This window comes from Phaethon aethereus (genome assembly GCF_964289735.1).
Source record: "Phaethon aethereus genome assembly, chromosome: 3".
In the NCBI taxonomy this organism is placed as follows: domain Eukaryota; kingdom Metazoa; phylum Chordata; class Aves; order Phaethontiformes; family Phaethontidae; genus Phaethon; species Phaethon aethereus.
In genome coordinates this window covers 111578350-111606147 of record NC_138576.1, presented here as the reverse complement: position 1 = coordinate 111606147, position 27798 = coordinate 111578350, and the positions used below count along the sequence as shown (strand labels likewise).

The 27798-nt window shown below is 42.1% G+C and overlaps 2 protein-coding genes across 2 annotated transcripts in view; one reads left to right on the top strand and one right to left on the bottom strand.

Moving 5' to 3' along the window:
* Positions 1 to 571: 571 nt before the first annotated feature.
* PCARE (photoreceptor cilium actin regulator) lies at positions 572 to 8688 on the bottom strand (the record flags this gene model as incomplete). Its single annotated transcript, XM_081997725.1, has 2 exons — positions 4844 to 8688; positions 572 to 701 (listed from the first exon to the last, which is right to left on the bottom strand). Exons 1-2 carry the CDS (start codon positions 8596 to 8598, stop codon positions 572 to 574), a joined length of 3885 nt encoding a protein of 1294 aa, XP_081853851.1. The 5' UTR covers positions 8599 to 8688.
* Positions 8689 to 21526: 12838 nt separating this feature from the next.
* The window catches only part of CLIP4 (CAP-Gly domain containing linker protein family member 4), a gene marked incomplete at both ends in the record, with an annotated part of 28096 nt that continues 21824 nt past the window's right edge, over positions 21527 to 27798 (top strand). The window contains 4 exons of the mRNA XM_081998302.1: positions 21527 to 21659; positions 24585 to 24724; positions 25613 to 25706; positions 26596 to 26757. Coding sequence (XP_081854428.1) covers positions 21527 to 21659; positions 24585 to 24724; positions 25613 to 25706; positions 26596 to 26757 — 529 coding nt within the window. The remainder of the gene's footprint in view (positions 21660 to 24584; positions 24725 to 25612; positions 25707 to 26595; positions 26758 to 27798) is intronic.

The following is a 27798-nucleotide window of genomic DNA, read 5'->3' as shown; positions in this document are numbered from 1 at the left end:
GTTTTAACTTGTATTTGACCTTATTGTCTCTCTGTGCATTGATAAATAACTAGTGTAAATATGTGGCTTTGCTGAAGCCATTGATGTTTTTGCAATAAAATTCAATTGGTTCAGGATTTTACCTCCCCACTGGAAATGTCACAACAGCCACTTTTTACAAAACTGAAACTGTGATGCCTCCTGAATAAACAACCTGTCAAATAGTGATAATTTCTGAAAGGTTTTGGACTCCTTTAACTAGACAGTGAAACAAAGGACTTGGCTACAGGTCCTGTCTTTATCAAATCAGTTTGCCTCAGACTCGCCCAACTGCGAAGTCTTTCTATGGCTCACTGTAAATCTTTGAGTTAAACCATAAAGTGCAATCCAAAGGAGAAGCGGCTGGCTGCCACTCTGCTGATGCTTCCTGAGGTTGTTGGGGCCAGTTGGGGTTTTTAGATGCAATGTCATCATATTGTTTCCTTGCAAGAAAAAAAATGAAGCCACGTTTTGGAGGCTGGGGTAAGGCTGCTTCCTCCGCCTGGGGCCTCTGGCCTCGCTCGTGCCTCTGCTTTCGCAGGCGCTTCTGCTGTCAGTCCCTCTGCAGCCCCTGGCCCACGACATAGAGCTCGGGGTGGGAAGCAGATCTGTTGGATTCTTTGATTTCAGGGACACAAGGGCTGTTCCAAGAGTCGCCTGCTTTTCTGGGGCTCTCCTCCAAGCTGCAGAAAGAAAGGTGCTGAAGTTAAGAGGCTAATGAATTGTGACTTTTTTAAAACAGCGTTGATTAGACCACGTTAACCCACAAAGCTCAAATGCTGCATGATGCTATGGGATTCTTTGTCTCCTCCTGTATATATGCTTTTTATATGCACCATCCAGATTTTATTCTTGTGATGCCAAATGCACTGTACGGTCCCCTCCCAAAACTCTCTTGGGAAGCAAACAGTTCGGATGTTTAACAGGGGAGCGGTATTAATCTGGGTTCGCTTGCAAACAGAGACAGATTTGAGCAAAAAGTCTTGTTCCGGACTCTGCTGGAGGAAAGGTATTACCTCTGTTATGCATCTGCTTAGTGTGGTTAAAGCGATTTCTGAGTATGCCAACGTGACTGTGGGATGTGTATTCTGGTGGTATAAATGTGCCACGCTGGAGACAGGAGAACTGAGACACAGAGCATGTAAATGATGTTCCTGAGGTCGCACTGGCAATCTCTAGAGGCACGGGGACTTTATGAATCAAGATTGATTATAGCAGTGGAACTAGTTATAAATACCTTAGGCCATGGGCCTTCGTGCTGGAATGTGCCCTGCGTTGCTGTAACTAATTAAAGTAGTTTAAGCTCAACATGAGGAAATATTCCAGAGTTATCTGGGAACCATTATTGTATTTTAAGTACATAAACTGCTAAACTGAATTAGCTTTCAACTACAGACAAGCTGTTATGTTCCTACTCTGACTGCAAAGATTCAGACTGCTGAATGGAGGGATTTGTGATACATGACCAGTCATGAAACTAATCCAGATTAAAATATCCCCCAGTTGCAGAAGGTCTCACTTGGGCTACTTGCTTTGGGCTTGATTCAGTCAACCCAATCCATTCTCAAGCCTTCCTTGAACAATATGTTAAAGGCAATAGTGTTTAATCTTCTATCTCTCCTCTGCCTCTTGGGAGATTAGCAGTCTTGATGAAATATTATTTTGTTTAACTGCATACACAGAAATACTATTACAGATTCCCAGGATTTCTATGTACATGTTATGCCTTGATAAGATGCCAATAACTGCTGATTGCTGTCAAATGACCAAGCTTAGAAATCAGCACGGTTATCTCAGTCTGTTCATCCACAGGCTGTCAAAAAGTTGTACCGCCTTGAGCACTCAAACCTGAAACTCTTGTCCGGCTACCCTAAGACTAAACACAAAGGCTCTAGCTCCAGCCCTAGTGAGGGCTAATGATGTTTTAAGTCCTGATATTCCTTAGAGCATGGGATGAGCAGGAGACATGCCTAGGAGAGGAGCACTTTTTGCCTTCTACAGGAGCAGTGAGTGTGCAGGACACATGCAAATCTGCACCCAGCACTGACATTTGCCAGCTAGCAAAATGAGATAGAAGTCGCCTCTTTTTTTTAGTGTTTCTGCTAAAATGGGGTGGGTGGGAGAGGGGACTCAGCTGCCTGATGAGGGACATGTTGCTTGTACAAGATCCTATCTTTATCCATCTGCTTCTCAGAAAATGATGTTTTCATTGGGCATGGAAAAAGTGGAGGGATATATCCTGGAGTTTGGGAGCATGGCAGAAACTGGCTAACTCACTGGTTTTCAAAACGTTTTACCTATAAAAGAGTGATGCTATTGCAGGTTTGACTCTGCCTCCCCTCCCTCCTGCAACTAGTGCTAATAACACCCTCTCCCCAGCCCCCGTCAGAAAAAAGGCATTGTTATTGTTGGAGAGGAGAGATAGAGCAAGGGAAGGAATGAAGGAAAGGAGACTGACAGCTGGGTGGGAATAGCTTGTGAATTTGAGACCAGATGCAAACATGGCCAGAACAAGGATATTTAGGAATACAACATCTGGTTTAGAGAGACATTTTGAATTTTCCCTTTGTCAGCTGAAAATTGCAAAGCAGAGGAAGCCCTGGATGCTTAATGAACTTGAAGGAGAAAGATGGATCAGGGTGTGGTGGTTTATCTGTTATGGCATCTGCTGCAAGAGCAGGGGTCAGCATCTGTGCGTGGCGATGTGGTGCTCACAGCTGTGGCAACCGCTCTGCTCCTCAGCAGGAGGAGATGACCAGCAGTGATGTGAGGGGCACTCGGAGCTTTTGCCACATGCTGGCTCCTAAAATGGTTCTTCCCTGCCCGTCGGCACATTCGCTGTGATATTCTTATTAGGTCATTCCATGCAAGATCTGTAAAAGTTTACTCCAGGCAGCTTATTTTAAGTGTAACAAAACACATAGTAGTGTATTACATCTTAAATCACTGCATGTGGTAACTAATGGGCTAAATTTCCCTTTTGCTTATATTGATATAAATTTGGACTAACTTAGTAAGGCTACTTTTGATGTTCATTTGTATAAATGGTAAGCCGAATTTGGTTCAGGATATATTTCATTCTTCCCAAGTGCTATATATCATAACACTAAGATATGTATTTTTTTTCATGAAAGGGATGATTTTATTTACAGTTTTTTATATTACTCTCTATGCTCTGACAGACTACACTAGAAAAATGATACACCCCACTGAAGCATATATTAGCTAAACATTTCTAATAGACTGATTTTAAAATTGATCCATAAAACTGCCAGGGCTTTTGTCTTGCAAGGTTGGGCATAAAGCCTCTTTTGAAAACATATATTTCTGCTAGGAGACACTGGAGTACACAAAGCTGACTTCACACAGTACATAACAACAACAGAAAACCCAGCTACAATGTACAGGACTTTTAGGAAATCTTCAAATATCAGAATATAATGCAATATTAGAACTGGGAATGCAAAACGGTTTGCATTTCCCAGTGTTTTTTGCATGTTTTCTTTACCACATTCCACAACTGTCAGTGTGGGAAACTTGGTCCTTATTCTGTCTTTGGGGAGGGAATGCCTGGACACCTGACTTCAGTATCCATAAGTGCTCCTGTACTCGCAACACACTGAGTGCTTGTGTGCTTACAAGCACAGTTTTATCTCCTATTAGGGTTGGTCTTGCAATCCCTACTCATGGGGATGATTCATGTGATTTCAGCTGTTCTGTGTCAAGAGTGAAAATACTCCTCACATGAGGAAAGGTTACCTGAGAAGGGTTTTAATCTTCTTGCGTAGCTTAAAGCTTAATGGACTTAAACATCCTAAGATGCTAAGAAACTAGAATAACAACACTTTGTACTTCCAGGCTGTTAGGCTGATCTTTGAGTATTCCCAAATACTCTTTTCTGTTTCCCGGCTGGTTTTGTGACTGGTTTTTTGTTTTGGTTTTTGGGTTTTTTTTTGAAGTAGTAGATAAATTTTAAAGCTAAGCCAAAATTCATTTAAAAATGACCACCAATGGTTGCAAACGTGGAATTGGAGTGTGTTGATGCTTCAACTTCTTTAAACTGACTTTTTCAGAGCAATGGATCTCCAGTAGCCTTGGGAGGTTTTTCCACTTTGAAAACTGGGTTTGGGCTGTGGATCTATCAATCAGGCTTGAAATGAGCACCTAGATCTGAAAGCCTACATGAGAAGCTCAAAATTTCAAGCCACAGTTATGTCCATATAGATCCTTGCCTACACATTATCTGTCCATCATTCTTGCCAGCTGATTTGAAACATTTTAATACAGATGTCAGCTGAACAGTTTACTGGCTTGGAGGCTGATGTTAGGAACGATACCCTTCCTCTTGGTCTAAGCCTGCTGTCTCATGGTTATTTAAAGACATTTATAACCTGAGGGTTACTTCCAAGCTTGTAAGAATTGAATGTGGCTGTCCTTAGCCCCCACAGAAATAAGGAGAGTTCTGTGCCATGAAACCAACACTGAATTTTCCCTGGAGTGCCTGTCACAGCAGATGTGTTACTGTAAGGCTTGTGCAAGCTACAGAAAGTTAACTCTTCCCTTTATTCAGACTGATAGTCTACTGAAATCTGGGGCAATAGAATAGAATAGAATAGAATAGGAATAGAATATTTCAGTTGGAAGGGACCCACAATGATCATCTAGTCCAACTACAGTGTTATCTTTGCTCAGCCATCTATTTTGCATGTGAACTGGGCACTTTTCTGGGAAATCTCATGACGACATTAAATTCACACCAGGAGTTTAGAAAGACAATGCAGTGCTATACTTCTGCTTCTTTGACCTAAAGTGGAAAGTTCCTTACCTTGCTTGGTTAAGTGCAGGTTCGCTGCTGGCTGTTAGAGGAGCTGGAAGACGAAACTGGACCCCTGGTCGGCGGTCAGAGAAACTTCTTCTTACGAACGGCTGAGGATTGGCAGCACTCAGCGATAGCTTTCTGGTCCGGTCTCCGGGCTGTCGGAAAAGCAGGCTGCTCTTTTGGGAAAGTGGTGAAGCTTCAGACTGGCTGGTCACCTCCACAGTGGGTTTGTTGGATACCAATGGAGGTCTGGCTTCGAATAAAGAAGAAGTGGCTGGGCAAAATATCGAACGTATGTTGCTGCCCCTCTTGGAGGAGGAGAGCTGATGCTCGTCTCCAGCATCCAGCCCAGCTCTCGGCCCCTTGTAGGAGCAGGATGGGGAGGTTGGTGGGGAGGGGGTGGTGGGGAATGGAGGGGGGCTCGCATCTCGGCGGTAGGCCGGGGAGCTCAGCAGTCGGGATGGTGTTGGTGAGTTTTGCTTGTGCCCTGCGGGAGGGCTGAGCGGTTTTCGCTGAGCTGGAGGAGAGGGCAGCTTCTTCTGCGAGGGTGGGCTGGGCACCCTAGGGCTTGTAGGCGGACTGGGTTTCCTCTGCATGGTGGGTGAGCTTGGCTGTGGGCTGCTGAAAGCCTGCAGAGAGTGTCTGTGGTGTGTTGGGGGGCTGACAAGCCGTTTCTCCATTGGTGGAGAAGAAGGAGGAGTTCTCGTTGGGGAGACCCTTCTGGCAAATGCTGAGCCTTTTTCGTTTCTCCTGAGCAAATTGGGAGAACCACGCTTCTGGTATTGCACTGAAGTTGCAGGTGAATTGGGCTCTTTGCTCTCTGAGCTGTTGCTGTGTGGTTTGGAAGCCCGAGTGGGATTTTGAAGAGGAATAATTTTATGGGTTTGCTTGTACAAATCTGCAGCCTCCTTTCTCTGGGTTGCTAATATCTCCTCCTGGCTAGGGATGTGCACGTTGGTAGGGTTCAGCTCCAGAGAGTACCTCTGCAGTTTCTCGTCCCCTGGTCCAGTATTCCTTAGACCTTTATTAGTCATTGCACTGGGGCCGCTGATATTTTTACTTGGCAATAAGTCAATGGACTGAAGGGAGGCTTTCATTTTGGGAGAAACTTGTGCTCTCTTAGTAGCATGAAATTCTGTTTTGGTGGGCTTTTTGGCATCTTCTGAAGAGTTTCCTTCTATTCTTGCAGTTTCTTCAGGCTCAGATAAATCAAAAGAAGTGTCCATTAACATTTCAGGTGGTGGTGGTGGCAGGTTCTCAATGTCTTCATCAGTCTCTTCCTTCACGTCCTTCTTGCTTAATTCTGCAGCTGGTGCAGGAGGAAAGGCATTTGGAAAGCTAGAAGAAACTCCATTGGTGTTTGAAAGGTTTGTGTCTTCTACTGGTGAAACACGATGCTTAAGATTTAAAGGTGCCAGGCCTTTCTGAAAGGGAATGGTGGGTGGGATAACTGGAAGTCCGAATTTTCTGATGCACTTTATTGGGCCTAAAGATCTTAAAGGTGCGGCTTTTACAAGATCATCAGTAGGACTGAACGTTTCAATAAGCTTTTTGACAGACTGTCGTGGGGCACAGCTGCTGCCACTGAGCATTTGTGTTCCAGGAGGCTCCTTCTCTTTGCCTCCTGATGTCTCCTGGGTGGGCACAGTAGCTCTTAAAGGCTTCCTGCCTCTTTTTTCATCCAGCTGATTGGCAGGATTTTGATCAACCATGAACAAAGGGACTTTATCCTGGTTAGGCAGGATGCTGAAATTTTTTGAGAGGCACGCCTTCAGTTTGCTAGAGGACCTAGCTATAACTTGCTCATCCTGTAAATAAGGTGCTGCTCTTAATTTCCAAGGCTCCAGGCTGTTATCTGTATCCTTCTTCCCATAAAACATTTCCAGCCTTTTGCTGAGCTCTTTTTGAGTTCTCTGAAGCTCTATGAGGGTCGGGTCCTCTGCCTGGCTTCTGAGAGATTCTTCTGACCTGGACCGTCGTTGTTTCCTAAAGGTTTTCTGGCTGCCTGTTGCTGTACTGGGCCTTGTTGCTAGGACTGTTCGTCCGATCTCATCCTCTATCCATTCTTTACGCCCAGATTTAGCTGGGACAAACTTGATTTTTTCACTGATGGCATCTTTCATCTTCAGAATAATTTCCTCTGTGTCTGCATTCTCTGTCTTCTTGATGGACTGCCTTTGTGTGTTATCAGTGACCGCAGGCGAAGACAGGGGCCTCCTTGGCAGGGCATCCTTCCCCATATCTGATAAACTTGTGCTGTCGTCATCCTCCCCCAGGGTGCTCCCTTCATCCTCATCATCATCGGAAGGAAAATCTGTTGATTCACCGATTTTGAAATGTTCACTTTCCTGAGTAGAGTCAGACTGGAAGAAGTTATAGGAACGGCTTTTGCTCAAGCTTGTGTATTGAGGCATGGTAGAAAGGCCTTCTGGTACTCCACCCTGGCAAGAAGCCACTTCCCTACTCTGCATGGATGAATAAAATATATCTTTAAAATGCCTTTCAAGTGCACAGTCATGGGATGCAGCTGTGCCTGGTGACATTGTCCCATCACGCACATGCTCCACTGTTCTGGCGTGCTTTTGGGACAGATGTCCGTGTGCACAGGAATCACAGCTTGCTTGTCGTCCATGCTGGCTGAGAGCACTGAATTCTTTGAGGGATTCATTGTCCACACCAATACCACTGTCCTCAGAATAGAGAGTCCTGTCATCACCGTGGGGCTGAGAGGATCCCACTGTTGAGGCTTCAAGCAGCCTTACTGTCCGTAGCAGGCGCTCATCAAAGCTTTGCTTTGCTTTCAGTTTTCCTTCCAAGTTGCTTGCAGCAGACTGCAGGTAGCTGCATGTCTCCTGCAGGGCATCGGAGGTGAGGGAGGCCAGTGTTCCGCTCAGTAACTGCATTTTATTGACCGTGTACTGCAGTAGTTGTTGCAGAAGATCTGGGTGTTCCTTCAAATCACCTTTTTCTGCTGGCCATGCCAGATTTGCGCCTATGTCTTTGAGAAGACTTTCCCCATCATTGGCAATTTCTTCCAAGACCTGGTTGATTTCATCAAAGCGAAGCACTAGAAAGCTTACCATCTGCTGTAGGAAGAGTTGAGTTTGGGTAGCCTGGTTGGCCATATGAAGTATAGCTTCATACTTTGAGAGGTTGGGATTTAAGTAGGCATATGCACTCTGATGAGCCTTAACAAGCAGTTCTGGGAAATCTACCTTTTTCTCTGTCTCACATGGGGGCAAAATGGACTTTTCTTTAATTTTGCCAGGTCGACCTTGCTTTGCCAGCTTATGATTTTTTTGCTTCTTTCCTTTCTTTGGGATTTGCTTTGCATTGCTTTCATTCTTGTCATCCCAAATGGAAGCTGACGCTTCTGATTCACAGGAGCTTTGCTTTCTGATCTGTATGGCCTCAGTGATATGTTTTTGAGACTCAATCAGTTCAGACATAACAGCTTCAGCATCTGTGGCTGCCCTCTCAATTTTCTTGTCTTCCCTGGAAATCTGGGGATCTGAATGATCCTTGGAAGATAATTGCAAATTATCATTTTTGTCCTGCTCTGATAGTTTATCCTCCTTTTCTCTCTGGATCTCATATTGGTGGAATTCATCAATATTGTAGCAAGATGAACCTTTAACAAGCAGTGGGATTCCTTTATCTCCTGGATCAATACGCAAAATACTTTTGGGTTTATTCAAAGCCTTAAGACCACTTCTTGCAATAGTATTAGCAATGTCACTGTGAGAGGGTGTGCAGCCCATCCTTTCTCTGTCTTTGGCTTTATTTTTGATTAAAAATCCAAATGAACTAGGGAAAATAAAACAAAGAATCAAACTCACTGTTTCATCCCGAACTGCAGACTGGCATTTTTCTCACGAGTTTTCCACCACAATCCCAGTTTTGCTGTCAGTTTTCATGGTTGGTTGCCTCAAAATCTCATGTGCTTACTGCCCAGGATCGGTTCTTGAAGTCCCATTGTAAATTCCCACTCAGGTTTTCTTCTTCAATTCAAAAAAGGAGTGTGAAAGCTCTGCTGGATTTAGAGCTAATGGATTAAGAGGACTTGCGTGCCTCACTTCTGCCTTGACAGATGTCCACTACAAATAAGAATTTAAGCTCATTAGGGTAAGCAGGCACCAGCCAGTCAGCATCCATGTTGTATTTATAAAGGCAGACTTTTTTCCTGCACTATGTTGGGAAGCAAAAGGACTTGGTACCTGTCCCTCCTTTTTTCACTTGTTGCAAAAACATAACATACAATTGAATGCAGACATCCAATGGAAGAGACTGTGTTTTGAAACCTTTTGAAAAGAAACTACTAGAACAGTCATGTGAATGCCACTGGATACTCCTTAACTAAGAGAAAGTTGACCTTGACCCAGTATGTACCCACTGGAGACTACAAGACACAAAATCAAATGCGTTAGAGATGCCTGTTAGACTTTTGCCTCTAGGGTCTTAAAAATTTTCCCCTACTTGCAAGTGAGAAGCTGTTTACCTTTTCCTTCTAAGATTTCCAGATGGGATTTCCCCCCTCTCCCCCCTCAGGTGATCATTCTTGGAAAGTATTTTTTTGTCTTCTAGATAACTTCCCAACCTGAAAAGCTGAACTGCACAATAACATAGTATTTGCAGAATAAGTTTTGCATATGTTGTTAAGAAGGTGTCTGCATCTAATGGATCTAAACTGTAGAATTTCAGATTAAAGAAAAAATTAAAAGTACTTTCTTGTTGTCATTGAAAATGCTGTCAATTAAAATTTCCACAGTGTTCAGTGACATCATCAGACTTAATTTGGAGAAAAAAAGTGAAATCACAGGCTGAATGGTGAACTTCAAACTTTCAAGATTATGAGTTAGCCACACAAAAAAATCATATAGTTTTCTATAAGGTAATAGATATTTTAGAAGAAAATTCATTTTTTCCTTCCTCTGAGTGTCTTGGAGAAAAAATTGAATGTGTTCTTTGCAGTCACAAAAGTGACTTGCTTACCTTTATTGCTTTTTCATCAGCCAGGGCTTAGTTCTCTTAACTGCAAGACTTTATGGGTTAAAACAAACAAACAAACAAAATCTAAGAAATTAAAAATATAGACCCATTTCTGAGGAAAAAACCCAAAATTGCTCTTTGAGTCACTTCTAAGGTTGGGACAGAATAATCCCACTCTGAAAGAGAAGTTCAAGATACCAAAGTGGGAATTGGAATACTGTGATTAAGCAGAAGATGCTTACCTTTTCCCAGTATTTATTTATGAAGAGATGTATGTGGATGAGGGTGATAATAGCCATCACCTCTTCATTACTCGGACTAGCCTAAATGGTTTCATCTTTTAATTTCCGGATGCAGCTTTTCTACCAAAGGTGGCCATTTCTCAGTGTTGCAAAGGTTGCAGACAACAACGGCCAACTCGTAACGCTGGCTAGGAGCCTGCAGCTTCTCTTTAGCGATGTGATTTCTAACTGCGTGCTCGCAGGTATCTTGTCTGATTCCCAGAAACCTCCGCATGCTGCCAAAAGCATTCTCAGACTTCAAAGCACTGCTTATGTGATTCATTCCTTAGTGCTGGACTGCAATAGCAGAATATCTACATGGAAAGGTGTTATTCTCTGTAGTCTTGTTGTTCAAATCACTTTTTCTGTTCGACAGGGGCAGCAAAACTCCCTTTTTTTTACAGGGGACAAGGCAGAACAGTGATTTCCAGGAACATTTTTAAACTCTATGTGCTTTCTCTAAAGTAATTTTTCTGGTACACATAAATTGTTCTTAATATACATGATAGCATAGTCATTTCCCTCACTGCTTTTCTGGAACGCATCAGGTAATTACTTCTTGGCTCTGCTTCTTGCAAGTCACGTAGCTCATGCTCTTGCTGCTTCTGTGTCTCGCTACGATGTGGTTTCTACAACAATGGTCCCAGCTCTTCTTGCATTCCCTTTTAGGCACATATCTAGTGTGTTCAGAGTGGAGAAACAGGGCATATTTAGAGCCTGAATGGAGCTTCATCCTAGTGATCCTGCAGGTCAGGGTGTTATAGGTCTCCATGATTCATCAAGGAAAAACACAGCAGAGCAAGCAACTAGCCTTTGTGTACCTCTTCTGTTTACAGTGGGAGTTGAGAGACATCTTTATGGAGCTGCTTAATATTTGTGCTATGAGATCTCTTGTGACTTTTCTTTGAAAAGCAGTTCCATTGTTTGCAGCGGGAATTTTGACAATTAACTCCATGTGAGTTGTTGTATTTGGGAAGTTCTTTTTCTTCACTTTTTCCTTTGATTTTATTATCATGTCACATTTGTTTGTTTATTTCTGGTTATTTTCAGGCTATGCATTATCATCTGCAGGAAATACATGCATGGTTAAAAAAAAGCAAAATCCTTGTTTATGTTTATTTATTGTTTTAAATATTAATATTAAGCTGATATTAAATTTATTATTTATTTATTATTAGTTAGAGATCCAGGGGCATAAAAGACGTGTTTTAACAAGGTGTGTGTTTTATACTAACTTTAACTGCATGTATATGCAATATGACTACTTAATGTTGCGTCAAACTTCTAGATTCTGTGAGAAAGCAGGAACTTTGATGCACCTGTCTACAACCACTTATGAAACTCCATTTTCCTCATCAGTATTTTTATTACTAAGTAGTCATATATAGCTTTACAAGTCTGAGGCACTTCAGAAAAATCCAAATGCTTTACCTCGTGGAAAATGCTAAGGGAAATGCTTTGTCTCATGGTCACACAACAAAAGAGAAGACAAAATGAGTAAGTTAGGTAAAAACCAGTGGTAGAAGAGAATATCTATGAGAATGAAAAGGAAATATTTTTGAGTGTAAGGGGATTAGATGCATTAGTAATCTGTAATATATGATTGCTGTATGTTGATGTCATTCCTGGTGCAGTTGCTATAGTAACGTATTTTGGTTTGCAATGCTACTGTTTGCAGAACACAAGTTGAAAAGGGAACACTTAGTCAGTTGTTGAAAACATGTAGGAAACTGGTTTCCTTCTCCAGCAAAAATACTTTATAAAGGAATTAACAGAAGAAGAAGTAGAAGTAGAAATTTAAAGGGAGTCAGTTTTGGGGTTTGCCTGCACATGGCTGTTGGTATACTCAGATGACCCAAAGGAGTCGAGAAAAATTGCATGAGCTTAACACCACTTGAGGTCATTGGTAGTTTTGTGAGCTATATTTACATTTGCCTAGTATTTTTGGAATGTGTATTTTGGTCACTTTGTTTTAGTTTCTCTTTGCTAAGAAATCCATGGATATTTAAAAGCTTGCTGTCTGTTGTAACTAGTACATTCACTGCTGGTTTCAATGGTTAAGACAGTGACTGCCAAAAGGTAAGAGTTAAGACCAAGAATTGTGTGAAACAGCATAGAGCTTTAAGTATAGATTTCTAGAGTTATGCAAATCTAGAAAATTAAAAGGGGATAGTCTTACTAGCCTAGGCAGTGGTTACATCAGTTCTCAAAAGTGGAAGCAGGTTTGTGGTTGTGGAGCAACTTCCAGGAAAGTGAGTTTCTATCAGGTGAGGGACTGGCAATTCAACAGGCAGGCAGCGGCTCCTGTCATTTCTAGTGGAAGGTGGTAGTGTTGATTTGGGATCTAGAAGTGAGGTCCAGGTGATTCATAGTCCTGAAAAATATCCCAGGATACGATAGAAAAGAGACCAGCTGCTTAGCCTCATGCCTCTTCCCATTCCCAGTGGGTTCCCTCACCTAAAGCGTCTCAGGGTTTCCTTGAAAACTGAGATAAATACAGCATTCCTTCTGGCTTCCTCTTGCAGAGTGTCTCAAACCACAGTGCGTGCACAAATAGCTGTGTGAAACCACACTGAGCCCGCAGGTAGCCTGGAGCATGGCAGCTGCTGCCCGGCAGCACGGTGCGCAAGGGCAGCCGTCCTGGTGTGAGCCCTGACACGCGCATGTGTGAAGCGGGCATTTACTCTGGAGAAAAGAGGACCTTTCACTGCCTGGGCGCTAATGAGAGAGGAGCCAAGTGGCTCCTGAGGAAGTGCTAGGCTCAAGGCAGTGGATCCAGAAGCGGTGGGTGCGATGTGAGGAGCTGGGAGTTGGCACATAGAGCAGAAACTGGGAAGGGCGCTGGCTGACGCTTGGAGGGAGGAAGGGTGGCGTGTCCCTTGGGAAATAATGGGCAGGGCTGGAAAGACTGACAGTGACCAGTAGCCTTTTGTGTAGGAGAGAAATGCCTTGACTGCGGGTAGATACACAGCTTCCTTGTTTCACATCCAGCTCTGAGGGTAGCTCCTGGAGTATCCGTCATCCTCTGAACATACTTGCTGTCCTGAAGCCACGTGAAAAGTGGTTCATAAGCACGCTCGCCTTCAGAACCTTTCTGCTGCCCTCATCCTTGTTCTAGAGTGGCTTTACTTGAAGCTGCAATGTCTTCCAAAGCCATTTAAATGATCCCTTTCCTCTGACACGTAAATTTGTGAAGATGAAGGAACTGGTTAGTAATGCCAAAGGAGAAACAAGAAGTGAAATAGTATTTTAGTTAAAAGAGGCTTGTTGCTCACAAGCATCATTTCCCCATCTTCCTCCCAAGGTGGTCAGAGCTGCTGCAGCCCATTGTTTTGAGTTCTCCAGGTGCTCAGCAACTTTGCTGCCCATGGCATTACCGAATGAGTCAGACAGGATAGGCTGAAGAGACTTTTATTTAGACTCACATCCTGGTACGTAGGAATGGCTGAAAAAACTTATTGTGAAAAGGTACAGAATGAGGTTTAAAGTGTTTGGTTTGTTGGTTGTTTTTTTTGTTTTGGTTTTTTTTTTATTTTCATTGCAGGACCCAGGGATGGAAGTCAGGACAGGCAGGGGTTTGGTCAGGCAATGGTGTCTAGTCTTCTTTGTGGCTGCAGCACTAAGTCACAGGATTCACTCTGAGCTAAAGTCACAGAATCACAGAATCATTAAGGTTGGAAAAGACCTTTAAGATCATCAAGTCCATGTGACCTTTTAAAAGACCTTTAAGATCATCAACACTACACCACCATGCCCATGTTGCCTTTACTGCTCCAACCAGCAGGATGTTCTAGAAACTGAGATGCTTTGTTAGGTGCTTGCTTTTATTTTCTAACATAAAAGTATTTACACCCAGTTTTATCCTCATATTCAATGTTACCTTTTAATTCACACACCATTTTCCATGGTTTATTGCAGATGGCAACCATACCCTCTCTCAGCTTTCATTCTGCTTCATTAAACAAGCCATGCTTTGGTAATCTCCTAAAATAAGCTGTTCCTTTCCTTGACTGTGCTAGCAGATCATCTCTGGACATGCTAGATTAGCTGCCTCTCGCTGAAGAAGGGTGGTCAGAACTGCGTGTAGTTTCCCAAGGGGATGGCAGAACCTGCTGGCATGAATACTTTCCTGCCACAACTCTCCAGTTATGCATCCAAAGATATGTGTTTGCTATTTATGCCATTGCATCATATTGGTAATGATGTTCATTGTGTAACTGTCGAGTACGATTGCATCTTTCTCTTCCTCAGTCACTTCCATATGATGATCCTGTACATCAATCTTATTATTTCATTCCTTTTTAACACCAATTCTTTACAATTTTTTTGGTCTCATCAGTTTGATGTTTTTTCTGCCAAAATCATTAAAGGAAAATATGAAAAAAAAATTACTTCCAAGAATAATAGCCCAGGATGTCATCAACAGCCTCCCTCATCCCAGCAACTTTCCATTCAACTCTACTCAGCTCTGTTTCCCATTGTGCTTGCACTTTACCTCCACTGAAGCTCTCCTAAATTCTAGTCTTCTCCAGAATTGCTAATAAATTCCATTTCAGGCACTTCACTACAGACCATTATTCAATATCAGACATAAAATATCTCCTTTGCCCAGAACATCAAGCATCTTAAAAAAAGCAGAAAACAACTGGCAATACTAAGCTCACATTTGATCTCGCTTACAACCATGTCTTTGCTTATACTTCAAAATCTTTTTCTCAAGTACCCTTTGAGGTGAAAATAGCTGGCCTGCATTTTCGGGATTACAATTTTTCTTTGCCTTTTCTGAAGTATGGAACATTTCTGAGAAACGGAAGAATTACCTTAACTTTTCTCTAGCCATCTGCTATCATGTTTACTATCATAACTGCAACTCCATATTCCACTTTCAGTTTTCAAGACTCTGGGATCTGAGAGCACTTGAGACTCTTGACTTTTCCAGTACTTCACTTGAGGTAATTTCCACTTGTCAGCCCCTTAATATTATCACTAGAAAAACAAAAAAAACGTGGTTATAAACTTCAGTTATATTTACTTAATATTGACCCATGTTGAGCATAAAAATATACCAGGACTAGTCTGAGTTTTTAACCAGGTCATATTCCCCTCAAGCAGCCTGGTCTATAGCCATATGAAAATGGGTTTACCATTGCATAGGTTTCTTAGATATTACCAGTCTTTGGATTTAGATCCTTATTTTGAAGAGCTACGAATGTCATCTATCTGGACTTCTGTAAGGCCTTTGACACAGCCCCCCACAGCATCCTTCTCTTTAAATTGGACAGATATGGATTTGATGGATGGACTGTTAGGTGGATGAGGAATTGGTTGGATGGTCACATCCAGAGAGTAGTGCTCAATGGCTCAATGTCCAGATGGAGATCTGTGATGAGTGGTGTCCGTCAGGGGTCCGTATTGGGACCAGTACTGTTTCATATTTTCATCAATGCCATAGACAGTGGGATCAAGTGCACCCTCATCAAGTTTGCCAAAGACACCAAGCTGAGTGGTGCAGTCGACACGCCTGAGGGACAGGATGCCATCCAGAGGGACCTGGACAAGCTCGAGGAATGGGCCTGTGTGAACCTCATGACGTTCAACAAGGCCAAGTGTGGGGTCCTGCACCTGGGTCGGGGCAACCCCTCATATCATTACAGGCTGGGGAATGAAGGGATTGAGTGCAGCCCTGCCGAGAAGGGCTTGGGGATACTGGTGGATGAAAAGCTGGACATGAGCCGGCAATGTGCACTTACAGCCCAGGCGGCCAACTGTATCCTGCGCTGCATCCAAAGCAGCGTGGCCAGCAGGTTGAGGGAGGTGATTCTGCCCCTCTACTCCTCTCTGGTGAGAGCCCACCTGGAGTCCTGCATCCAGCTCTGGATCCCTCAGCGCAAGGAAAGACATGGACCTCTTAGAGCGGTTCCAGAAAAGAGACACCAAAATGTTCAGAGGGATGGAACACCTCTCCTATGAAGACAGGCTGAGAGAGTTGGGGTTGTTCAGCCTGGAGAAGAGAAGGCTCCGGTGAGACCTTAATACAGACTTCCAGTACTTAAAGGGGGCTTCTAAGAAAGATGGGGACAGACTTTTTAGCAGGGTCTGTTGTGGTAGGGCAAGGGGTAATGTTTTTAAACTAAAAGAGGGTAGATTTAGGCTAGATATAGGGAAGAAATTTTTCATGTTGAGGGTGGTGAAACACTGGCACAGGCTGCCCAGGGAGGTGGTAGATGCCCCATCCCAGGACACATTCAAGGTCAGGTTAGACAAGGCTCTGAGCAACCTGATGTAGTTCAAGATGTCCCTGCTTATTGCAGGGGGGTTGAACTAAGTGACCTTTAGTGGTCCCTTCCAACCCAAATGATTCTATGATTAGGTTTACAGCACTGGATAAGCACCCCTTGAAATCTTTCTTGGAAGTTGCTGCTTTCACTCCTCCAATAACTGGTAAGTCCAGATTTCTGAGATCTTTGCTTAGATCTGCTGGTGATTATGTGTGACCTTAAGCAAGTCCCTTTACACAGTTGTTGGTGCATAAACATTTTATCATGTTAAGCATTCATGAATACTTGGCACCCTAAATCCTCAGTTAAGAGGCACTGTGCCACCGTCTCTCTTTGCTCTCCGACTTCTCCCAGCCATACCTCCTATATCTATTTTTCTTCAGGTGTGTGAGCAGCATGGAGTATCCAGATTATCTCCCTGCTTGTCCACAGGGCAAAGCTGCCAGAGCTGCAGTTCGTTTGCCTTTAATTTTCCCTTGACTTTATTTCTGAGTGCTGGTCAGGGCCGTCACTGTGGTATGGTACCGGTGTTGGGTGACCATGGGCAGGTGCAGCAGATTAAGCTGGTGGATCTGCCCTCTGCCTTGCCCTGGCCGGGCTCCAGGCTTATCTTCTCAGGACAAAGGAGAGCCGTAACCTGCTCCAGCGCCGGTTTACCGTCGCCCTGGGCGAAGCAGCATCTCTGGCCTGTGTTTAAGGGGTTATGCTTAGAAATGCCTCCCGTGATCACACTCTGTGGTTTTTCTCTTAGGAAACGCACAGCCTGACCGGCTGTGCCCCCGACAGTAACGGTTGTTTCCCACCTCCTTTCACCTCAGCGCTGCCTGTTTTCTAACGGCGCCGGAATCAGCTGAAAGGTCCCGTCCTACGCGGCGGGCGAGCAGCCGCCGGGCCTGCCTAGCACCCCCCCCCAGCCCCCCCCACCCCGCGGGCCGCGGGCCGCGGGCAGGCCGAGGACAGGCCCGACCCCGGCGGAGGAGCGGGGCGGGGTCAGGAGGGCGGTGCTGGCAGCCGATAGGCCGGTGGGTAGGGAGGGGCAGGGCATTGGCCGCGCTGGGGCGGGGCGGGCGCGAGGCCGCGGCCTCGCTTGGCTCCCTCAGCTCCGGGCGGGCGCGGGAGGCCCCGGCAGCACCCGGCCGAGCCCTTCCCCGCGGAGAGCAGGTAGGGCCTGGGGGGGCCAGCTGTGTCCCCGCAGCCTCCCGCATGGGAGCGGGCGCAGGGGCCGGCGGCCTCCCGGTGCTCTCCCGCCCTCCCTCAGCGCGGGGTGGGGGCGGGGTGGCGGCGCGGGGGCCGCCGCAGCGGGCGAGCCGCGGCGGGCCCAGGCCCCCGCCGCGCGGCGCAGCGATCCCTCCTCTGTTGCCCCCCCCGACGGGCCTGTGGGTCTGCCCGACGGGCCGCCGTTGCGTGGGGCAAGGCGGGAGCACCGTGTGGGGAGGGGAGGGGCGCGGTGAGGGAGGCCGCATGCCCCGGCCCGTTGAGGCGGCGGCTGGGAACCCCCCGGCTCCCGGGGGCTCGCTCTGATACCCGCCCCGTCGTCGCGTCGGAGGGGACCGGCTTTCTGCCGCGGGAGGTAACGCGGGAAGCCTTGAAGGAGCGGGGCCGATCCGGACGGCTCCGGAACCTGAGCTCCCTTGCGCTTCCACCTTCTCCAAACCGAGTGCCGTGTTGCAAGAGGGCCCCGCACACCACTTGAAAAACCAGTCTTGAGTCTACCTGTGCACATGTAACATGTCCGCCACTCGTGCTGTACATTTTATGGAGAAACCAGATAGTGTATGTGCAAAAGTCTTGTTCTTTAAACTTAATTTTTCTTCTTGAGTGCGTATGAGTACGCGATAAGTAGTCCGTTTTACGTGGTTATTGTAAAAAATAGCACCACAATTGTGTTTCATCACTTGCAGTGCTTCAGCATTTGCAAGTGTTTTACAGCACTTGCAGGAAAACCTTGTGATTTAACACAAATTGCAAAATCTGGAGTACATGAAAAAGTTGGATCCTGTATTATACAACTTTTTTCTTTTTTCTCTTGTGTTTTTCATATGCAGAGGTACCATGCAGTTCTCTGTAATGTGTGGGTATCAGGAAACCTGTAGTTGCTTTTCAGTCTTGCCAGCATAAGTGCATGTGCATCTGATGACTCCTTCAAATTTTCTTATTTTTTTATCATTTTTTCCAGTGAAATTTCTATTTTTCATTTTCAGATTGAACTCAGTTAGAAGAACGTATGATTGGCAAATAGTAAGTATGGTACTCTCTACTGCACTAAATTGTGCTTAGTGGTAGTTTGTCAGTGCTGTGAACAGTAAAATTCTGTCCTTTCACCGACTTCTCTGGTTGTCTCCTGCTGTCTGTCTAACCTTCTCATCCTACTATGTAGCAAAATCATTGCTCTTCTGGAAGATGTTCCATTCCACTTCACCAGGACTTCCCTCCTGAATTTGTATGTCTTGGATATTATTAATTCCTTAGGCAGCTGTGTTTTTGCTCCAAACAGAAGTCGTTATGAAGACAATGTCTTTTTGTCTTTTCCCTTTCCTTGAAACGTTTTTCAACCTTTTGCTTTCCTTTTGCCTTTCCAGGTATGCGAGTGTGACATTAACTAGTTGTGTTGTTCTTGTACCTGAGCTAGCAGTCTCTGGAGGTAGTCATGTTGTTGCCTTGGCATTGCACGGTTCACTACTGTGTCATGACATGGTAATATATTTCTAGATCCAGACTAAAATCCCATGATGTAAGGATGTGCATGCTTAGGTCAGGGGGTGTTGGCACTACTGTAAACATGTGAAGCCATTCTTTATGGAGTTGAGTTGGTGCATGCATTGTAGCACTGTGGTCTTCATGTCACCTGCCCAACAACACGGGTTGTTTCCGTGCCTGGTTTGCTTTGGCAGTTTGTGTACTGAATTCTTTCCCCCCATGTGACAGGTTGTATTCTACCCTCTGGCCCTTCAAAGTAACAGGTCCCCTGGATACTTGGCAAATGCACAGAGTCTGTTCTGTTCAGGTTGCTTTTCTGTGTTCAATAAACAGTCTTTTTTGTATTAATTTTGAAAAGTCTCTGTTGATTTCTAGTTGTAGCAGCTTTTTGTCATCGTACTTTACAAATCTTACCTCTTCCTGTTAACCATCTGCTCAGTCAGGTCTGGCTACTTTTCATTGTGTTTCTTTTGTTTCCTCAGTGTGTACTGGCAGCACTGTGCAAAAGGCTTATAATTCTGTTCTTGTCTTTTTCTGACTTAACAGGTTCAGCTTTCATCTCTTCTATACTCATCCATATTACTTGTTCCTTTGTGCATGTCGTGAGAGCATCTGATGTGCTACCTGAGAAAAACTGTTGTGGATTCATGTGTTTTGCAAAGCTTTGCCTTGTTTAGTTTTGCCATAGCCTCTGAACAAATATGAAATGGTAGCAAATTTATTTCACTGTGGCCCTACAAAAGAGATTTAATTAGTGACTTGCAGCTTAAGAGAATTTCTGGTCTCTCATACAAGAAAGTAATTGCTGTCATGTTTATGATGACTACAAAGCCATTCAAAATGTAAACTCTAACTTTTCCTTGATGGATGAAAATAGTAATTGAAATAATTAGTGATGTTTTTGGCCTTGTTGAATCTAAGAATGCTTAAGCCAATGCAATTTGATAATGCCGTGGGAAGAAATAGTCCTGCCCTTCCCAGTGGCCTCCTTCTTGATCTTCCCTTTGTGTCAGCACATGCATTTGTACAGCTGCGTAAGACTGAGGAGATAAACTAGTTAAAGAAAAATGAGCATTTTTCATCTGGCCCTCTTTTCCAAGTTGAGGACAGGGTGAACTGTTCATGGGGTGCCAGAAGAGGAGGTTTTCATTTATTTACTTCAAGATTAGCACCTGTAATCCACTGCTAAAATGCCTTTTATATTAGAATGTAGATTATGTGAGGTTCCCAGGTAGTGTGACAAATGTATTTGGGGAAAAATTAGAACAAATCTATTCACAGAGCTTGTTGTGTGTGAGATATGAAAAACAAAATAAGCCTCAAAAACAGACTACTTTTTTATTTTTCCTGTTTACTCATGTGTATAGACTAAATGTAATAAAAACAAACATGCCTTGAAGCTCCATGTATTCTTTCTATCAAGCAAACTGTCCAAACAAATGCCTGAGTAAAGACCACTGTACAGCAATCTCCAGAACAAAAATTTAGGTTGTGTAGTAGAGTGCTGCTTTTAGCCTGAGTATATAAAAAATGAAAATACACGATGCAGAATTTCAGCTTTTCTGTTGTGAGATGTAGTCCCCAATAGTGCAGTAATGCCTGTTTCTATTAAGAATAATGTTTTTTTGTTACTGAATTTGCCCAAGTAGATGTCTTACAGGTGGTAGCCAGCTCTCCTCTGACCTTAGCATGTGAACTGTAACTAGGATGTGACTTGGCCTGGTTGTTAGAATATGTCACTATAACTCTGTATGGCTATTTAATCTTTCTTCTCTCTCCTAGGTTGCTCCAAGGCCTGAAAAGTTGACTGGAAACAACACTGGAAACACTAAACAACAAGGGTGGATGTTACAACGCTGTGGTAAGTATGCTATTTTAAAACAGAGGGGAAAGGAACTGATATAGAATTATGAGTCCAGGAGTGAGTCACTTGGTGATGAATTGTCTGCAGCTTTGTGTGGGAAGATTAAAGCACTGAGAATTTTAAGAGAAGAAAGCGGTAGCTGGTAGCATGTTCTTGCTCATGGTGAAGGAAAGGAATATACATGCAGAGTATGAGGACAGGTACTTGATGCTTCACATTTTCATCAAGCTGTAAAACACACTAATCCATTTGTCATTGCCTTGCAGTTGCTAATTATAGCATTACGTTTTTCATTACTGCTCAAGTGGAAAACTGGGGAGAAGTACCATGTTCTCCATTAATAACACGCAAGTTTAGTGATGAAGTCAAAACTAGAAACTGGTTGTCCTTGACTCCATACTCTACTAGCTTTTACTAATGCACTTTATTAGTTTGTAAGAATGTAATGGTAATAGTTTATGTTTGCAAAAAGGAAAGGTTTTAGTCTTATTGCACATTATATCTTACAATGATAGAACTAATCCAAAGTATGTATTTATTTATTTATTCTTTTTTTCCTCCTAAGGTGGCTTTCTAGAAGATGACCATAGAGGATCTCCCAGAACCTTCCTTAGAAGGAGATTCCCTCATTGAAAGAGAAGGGTTCTTATTCCCAAACTCTGAAACATCTGTTACTTTTTCTGTTGCTGCAGCACCAATGCCTTCAGACTGTGGTATGTAGTTCTAACAGAAAATGAATTTGTGATCAGCAGAGAATAAACTTAGATAATACATTTTAAGAAAAGCTATGAACTCTTAATTTATTTCCTCTTTTCAGAAAAAGTTTACTACTTGTTAAGTGAATTCCCCATTATTTTTTAAAGGAAATGAAAGATGAAGACCCATGCTTTTTCTATTTTTCTTACTGCATACATTTTAAGTTATAATATCTTGTCCTTCTTACTGTTTCTTCTGTGTGTGTGGTCAGATGTATGTAGGTTTTTTACATATCAATGTAGAACTGGATATTGTGTGAAATTAACTAATAATTAAAACTGCAATTTAAACTGTAAAATTAAAATTGCTTAACTACATTAAATGTTGTTAAGCATCTGCATCACACTTAAAGCCTCTAGAATTGCACTTTTTCTTGTGCTTTCTGTATGCAAACAATACAATACAGGGGGATATTTCTGTTGGAAGTGTAGATGTTTGTGGTGGTAAGGACTGTGAAATGAGTGTTGACAGAAAATTATAGCAAGTATCAGTGATCAGCTTTCTAAATAATGCTGAATTGTCTTCACATGTATAAATGATAATATTTAAAACGGGATATATATTAAAATGTCACTGCAGGTAAGGATCTTCATAGATAGCTACAATTACAGTGCCTTTGAATATTGCAGTAGATGTTTATAGTATCTATATACCTTAAAAATTACTGTCTCCACTTCTGTTTTTCCCATGCATTGATTACAGCAATCATCTGCAATGTGCTGTCTTTAACAACCTCAGTGTTCTTGAAACCTGTCTGATGAGTTAGCACAGCTTGGAAATGTAACAGTTCCATACAATATATTTTAGTATGTGAACGTGTATCTTTACATGGTTTAACCCTGTTCTCATAACTTGTCCATCCTATTCTACTCTAAATACTGCCATGATTTATTCCATTCTGCTTTCTTATCCCGTCGAAAAATTTTCCATTTGTCCTTCTTTAAACATTGTTGTGTTGTGTTATCTTCTAATAACACTACAATATCACTACTAGCTGTACTACTCGGTCTATGCTTACTCATTGAATAAAAAAATTTCCTTTAATAGAAGGTTGCTGTCATCTGTGTAATGGTAGTATTCCTGAATCTGAGTGTAAAGAAGGTTAAACCACAACAGACATACATTACACAACAGTCATTACATTACGTGCATTTTTTTTTTCTTCATGCAGTGAGCACTGTAATCACTGCATGAGAAAGAGGTAGAGAAAGTACTATTTTAAAGTATCAAGATGACATTGTCATCCTTTCTTGAAACTTTGTGTTGTAGCAGATTTTCTGTAGCATTTCTTTGGTTTGCAAAAACTACAGGTCATCACCTGTTAAGCACTTACGATGGTTGTTATTAATACTTAATATAGTCTCAGGTTTTTACCCTAGCATGCTGATAGTAACAGTCTGTTAACTCTAAGCGTTGACTTCTGATATATAATTTGGTTCAGGTTTGTAGCTAGAAAGTTTGCTGGTAGAGTAAGAATCATGCATGTTGTGTAAGATCATTAATCTTGTTGGCTAGTTGTCCGTTTACTTCATAGCTTTCAGGATGAGATCAACTGAGGTCCATGCAGAAGTTAAATATTAGGAGATAAATCAGTAGATCTGTGTCAGTGTGTCGATGTATGGGATGTAGGTAAGAAGCACCCTTTGTGTCGTGCCAGGAGACAAGGGGTTTGCTTTTTTATATGCTAGGTGCAAATAAAAATTCATGCTAAATATCAGTGAAGTTGTCCTCCTTTTTCATTCTTGTTGAATCAAGGCAATTCTAGTTAGAAGAACTCTAGATAGCCGGGGCATGAGCTCCGTATGTGCTTTTATCTCTTAATCCAATCTAGAAGTGTGGTATGCTCTTTTTGAGGAAAGGTTATGATGATTCATCCAGAGGTAGTTTATACCATGTCATATACCCAAATGTCTAATGCTCTGTTTTACTTAACCTATATGTCCCTTCTGAGAGCCTTGTATCTGCAATAGATGCAAGCTGACATTGTACATTTATTTGACACTTTTTAAAAAGGCAACTCCCTGATAGCTGCAGCAGGGTAAAAGTTCAGTGTTTTCCATGATTCAGTCATTTGCTGGTGACAGTAAATTTTACTTCCATTCCCTCTCCTAATAGCCATTGCTATCCAGATTCTTTCATATAATTTTCCAGAGTTGGAAGAAATTCCACAAATTGTAACATGAAATATCATACTTTAAGGTGGGTTTTACGCCTATACTTTGTGCTGCCTAAAGCAGCATGAGGCTTAAAATCTTAAAAATAGATCTTTTTCTTCTGATCTTGGTTTGGTGGCTTAATTTTTAAAGATGCTTGTTACCTGCAGCTACCACCAGCTGGGATTGACACATTAATGAAATACCTGAAAATAATGGAGGTCATAGAATGCCTTCCTGACTTGTGTGTGTGTTTATATTTTGGTATGTTTTATGTAAATTATGATGGAAGAAGAAGGAAAAGACATGTTTTGTAGCATATGGAGAAATCATGTATGCATTTCATCACTGAGAGATCAAGAGGCTGGTCTGTGCTTGGGAACACCTCAGAATCAGCAGCCTTTGGCTAGCTTGAAGCAAGAGGAAACCCTTATTAGCGTAATCACTGCATATCTCTGTTAGTCCTTGCCTAAACTTAAAATCAGTCTTGAAGTACCATTGTATTGGTTGCTCTTTCAAAGCTTTTTCAGAAGCATAAACAAGACCTTAGTATTAAAGGAAAAATCGACCATATGTTAAAGAAAATTTTCTAAATTAATTCAACATTCTGATTTTCCAGTGTGATTAGTAGTGAAGTGACTGACTCTGCTATTCTTTGCCTTTGAGTTTGAAAAACTAGATGCATGTTAAAACTTACGATTGTACCTAATGATTCCTTTTTTTAAACAGAGTTTTCCTTCTTTGATCCCAATGATGCAGCATGCCAAGAAATACTTTTCAACCCCAAAACATCAGTTTCTGAATTGTTTGCTATCTTAAGGCAGTGGGTTCCACAAGTCCAGCAGAATATCGATATTATTGGGAATGAGGTGAGGCTTAAATGAAGACCCTTGGATGCTTTCAGTGTTGAAGAAATACCACGTTGGCAATGAATAAAAACAGTTCATTCAGAAGCAGAACTAATCATAAATGCAGATATAGTTTCTGCCTTTTAAAAGCAGTTACTGATTAGTGCCTTGTATTCTACATGTTGCAAGCTTTCATTTGGAAAGAGAAAAAATGATGGATAAAAGTTCAGTACATTTGGATAGATGGTAGAAACAATTTCTCTACTCAAAGCAGTTGTTTAGAGAACCTTTCACTTTGCTGTTTCATTTTCCTGCTTAGCAGTAATCATAAACTCCGAAACATGAAGTTACAGTGAGGCCTGACCTTAAGGGCAGTGTTTCCAAGGCACAAAAAGGAACTGAAATCTCTTTGCAAACTGCAATAGGCTGCTTTCAGAAGACACCTTGTTTCTAGTAATTCCATCCTACTTTCTTACTACTTTTCTGGATTACAGGCTTTTCTAGACAGGCGGGGAAGTATAGTAAAGGTTCTTCCTACCGGGGGGCCTTTTGGAGGTGGGGGGGGTATTGTTGAGAGATCAAAGAACAAGGGGAGAGACTTCATAAATGATGTCATTTTCCTATTGTTCAGTTAGCAGTTAACTTTTCAGCATGTGAAAAGTATGTTAGAAGTAATATAAAGAAGCGTTAAAATCTGTAAACAATAAAGGTTAATGATATTCATATAATAGTGTTTATTACATTTGTGGATGTTGCTGAGTTCTGCAGTTACAGTCTGTTCTGGTAGGCTTCCTTGTTATTAGCCATTGAAATGGATCCAGGAGTCAATATATTTGCAATAACTTACTAAATACTGATGTCAGAGATATGCCAGAACTAAAATGTGCTTGTTTTCCACTTGTCTCTCAGATCATTAAAAGGGGTTGCAATGTGAATGACAGAGATGGACTGACTGATATGACTCTCTTGCATTACACTTGCAAATCAGGGGCTCATGGTATTGGTGAGTAAGGAAACGTCATTATAGATGTAAAAACCTAAATAATTCACAAAGGCTAATCCCACCAAGTGTTACAGAATTTTTCTTTGCCATACTTTTTTTTTTTTTTTTTAGTGCTTGGTTTTGGCTCTTCTAGCAGCCATCAGAAAGGAAGATACAGAACTGTAGTGCAGTTATGGCTGTGGCAGTTGGGAGTAAGTTGAGTTAGTGGTATATAGGTATCGCAAACAATAGTATCACCTTAAACATGTATTTAATGGTAGCAAAGGCTCTTTCAGACTGAGGTACAAATTGTGAACTAAGCTATCAATAGTTTTCTTACATCAGTGAAACTAGAACATTTAGGTGACTGGCTGTTTTTTTTTCATTCTGATCATGTCAGAAGAAAACAATAATCATTGTTTACATTATTATGATCATAAGTACTGGAAATAAAAGCATATTTAACTTTGAACACACCTATTAACTTTTCTATGTTGTGCTACATTTCTGTTTACCCGAACCCAATTCTCCTCTGAGTTTGAGCTAAGTTTCTGAGTGAGGTCTGGCATAGATTACCTTTGTGGTATTTGCCAATCTTTTAACACAAACCAGCATTGTGACACGTGCTTTTTTTCTTCTGTCAGATATTAAAATCCCTGGTTTTGATGGGTGACGCATTATATACATGAGAGATAAACAGGTAGTGTTATTATATACTATAGTAGAGATTTCAGCCCTTTATGATAAAAGGCAAAGATTTATGCACCCTAATCCTGAAAAAAAGGCATAGTAATTGTTCTGTGGTGAGCTTTAAGGTTGTAACGTACATTATCTGTACATGCTAAGCATGTACAAGTTTTTTGAGGTCAAATAAATTTCTAATGCATATTTTGTAAAATTTACCTTGCAGGTGATGTTGAAACCGCTGTGAAGTTTGCAACGCAGCTTATTGATTTAGGTGCTGATAGCAGTTTACGCAGCCGCTGGACAAATATGAATGCCTTGCATTATGCTGCCTACTTTGATGTTCCAGAACTTATTAGTGTTATTTTGAAAAATGCAAAGCCGAAAGGTATGCATTGTTGCTTTTGTTTCATGTGGTTGTCTGCATTTTGTTACTCTGTTGACCCTAAGCTGGTGTTTAGTGGTCTTTAAGTGTGGGGTTTATTTATCTATCCATTATACATAAATAATTTCTAATTTCTTATTCTCTTAGTCAGACTCATTGGTTCATTTTTCTTTTAACCTATTTTTTTTGCAGTTTAATGCACTGATTCCATTGCTGGTTCTTAAACTTGAGCTTTGTACAAGATGTTAGGTATCTAATAGAACAGAAAGAAAACGGGTTAATTCCAAGTTGTTGAGGACTAAGAGAAATGTATGCAGAAACCGAAGATGTAACTATTCTGGTAAATTCTTAGGGTTTTTAAGATTCCTTAAACATTGAGAAATATGTTTGAAATGCTGGGAGAAGGGTAAAGGAGAAGTGGGGATTTGGCAAAGGCAAGTGGCAAACCAGTGACGGAAGCAACTTTGACATGCTCCTTTTTCTCACTTCTTGGCTATCTAGTAGGTCCTGTGTAAGGAACAGTTTGACTTTAGTGTTTGGCATAAATATATAATACCTTTTGGAATCATAATAAGAAGGATTGGTAATTGGAGCCCTACTTACACTAATGCAAATGGAAATAAAGAAATTATTCTGAACCAGAACCAGTTGTTCCTAATTTGGTCAGGATATCAAAACCAGTAAGCCATTTTTAATATTAAATTTTACAAATGTTAATTTGTTCTGCTGAATATCCTTCTGATTGTGCCATTTTGCAAAATTATTAATGCCCTTTGTTAGCTAGTTGTAGCTAAAGACTCCGTCTCGAAATTCTGAAAAGCTGATAGGTTTTTGGAGTACACAGGGCTTGCTTACCATATCTTGAATCATCACGGAGGTAATTGTTAAACACGGCACTGTTATTGGTGTGACATGCTTAAGAGGTAACGAGTGTACCTTGGTAACAAAGGCAAAATAAGACACACAGTAGTTAAGTCCCCATCACATTTCAATGGTCTGGTCTCCATAATTTGCATCAGCAGATTAGGTCTTCTTTCAGACCTC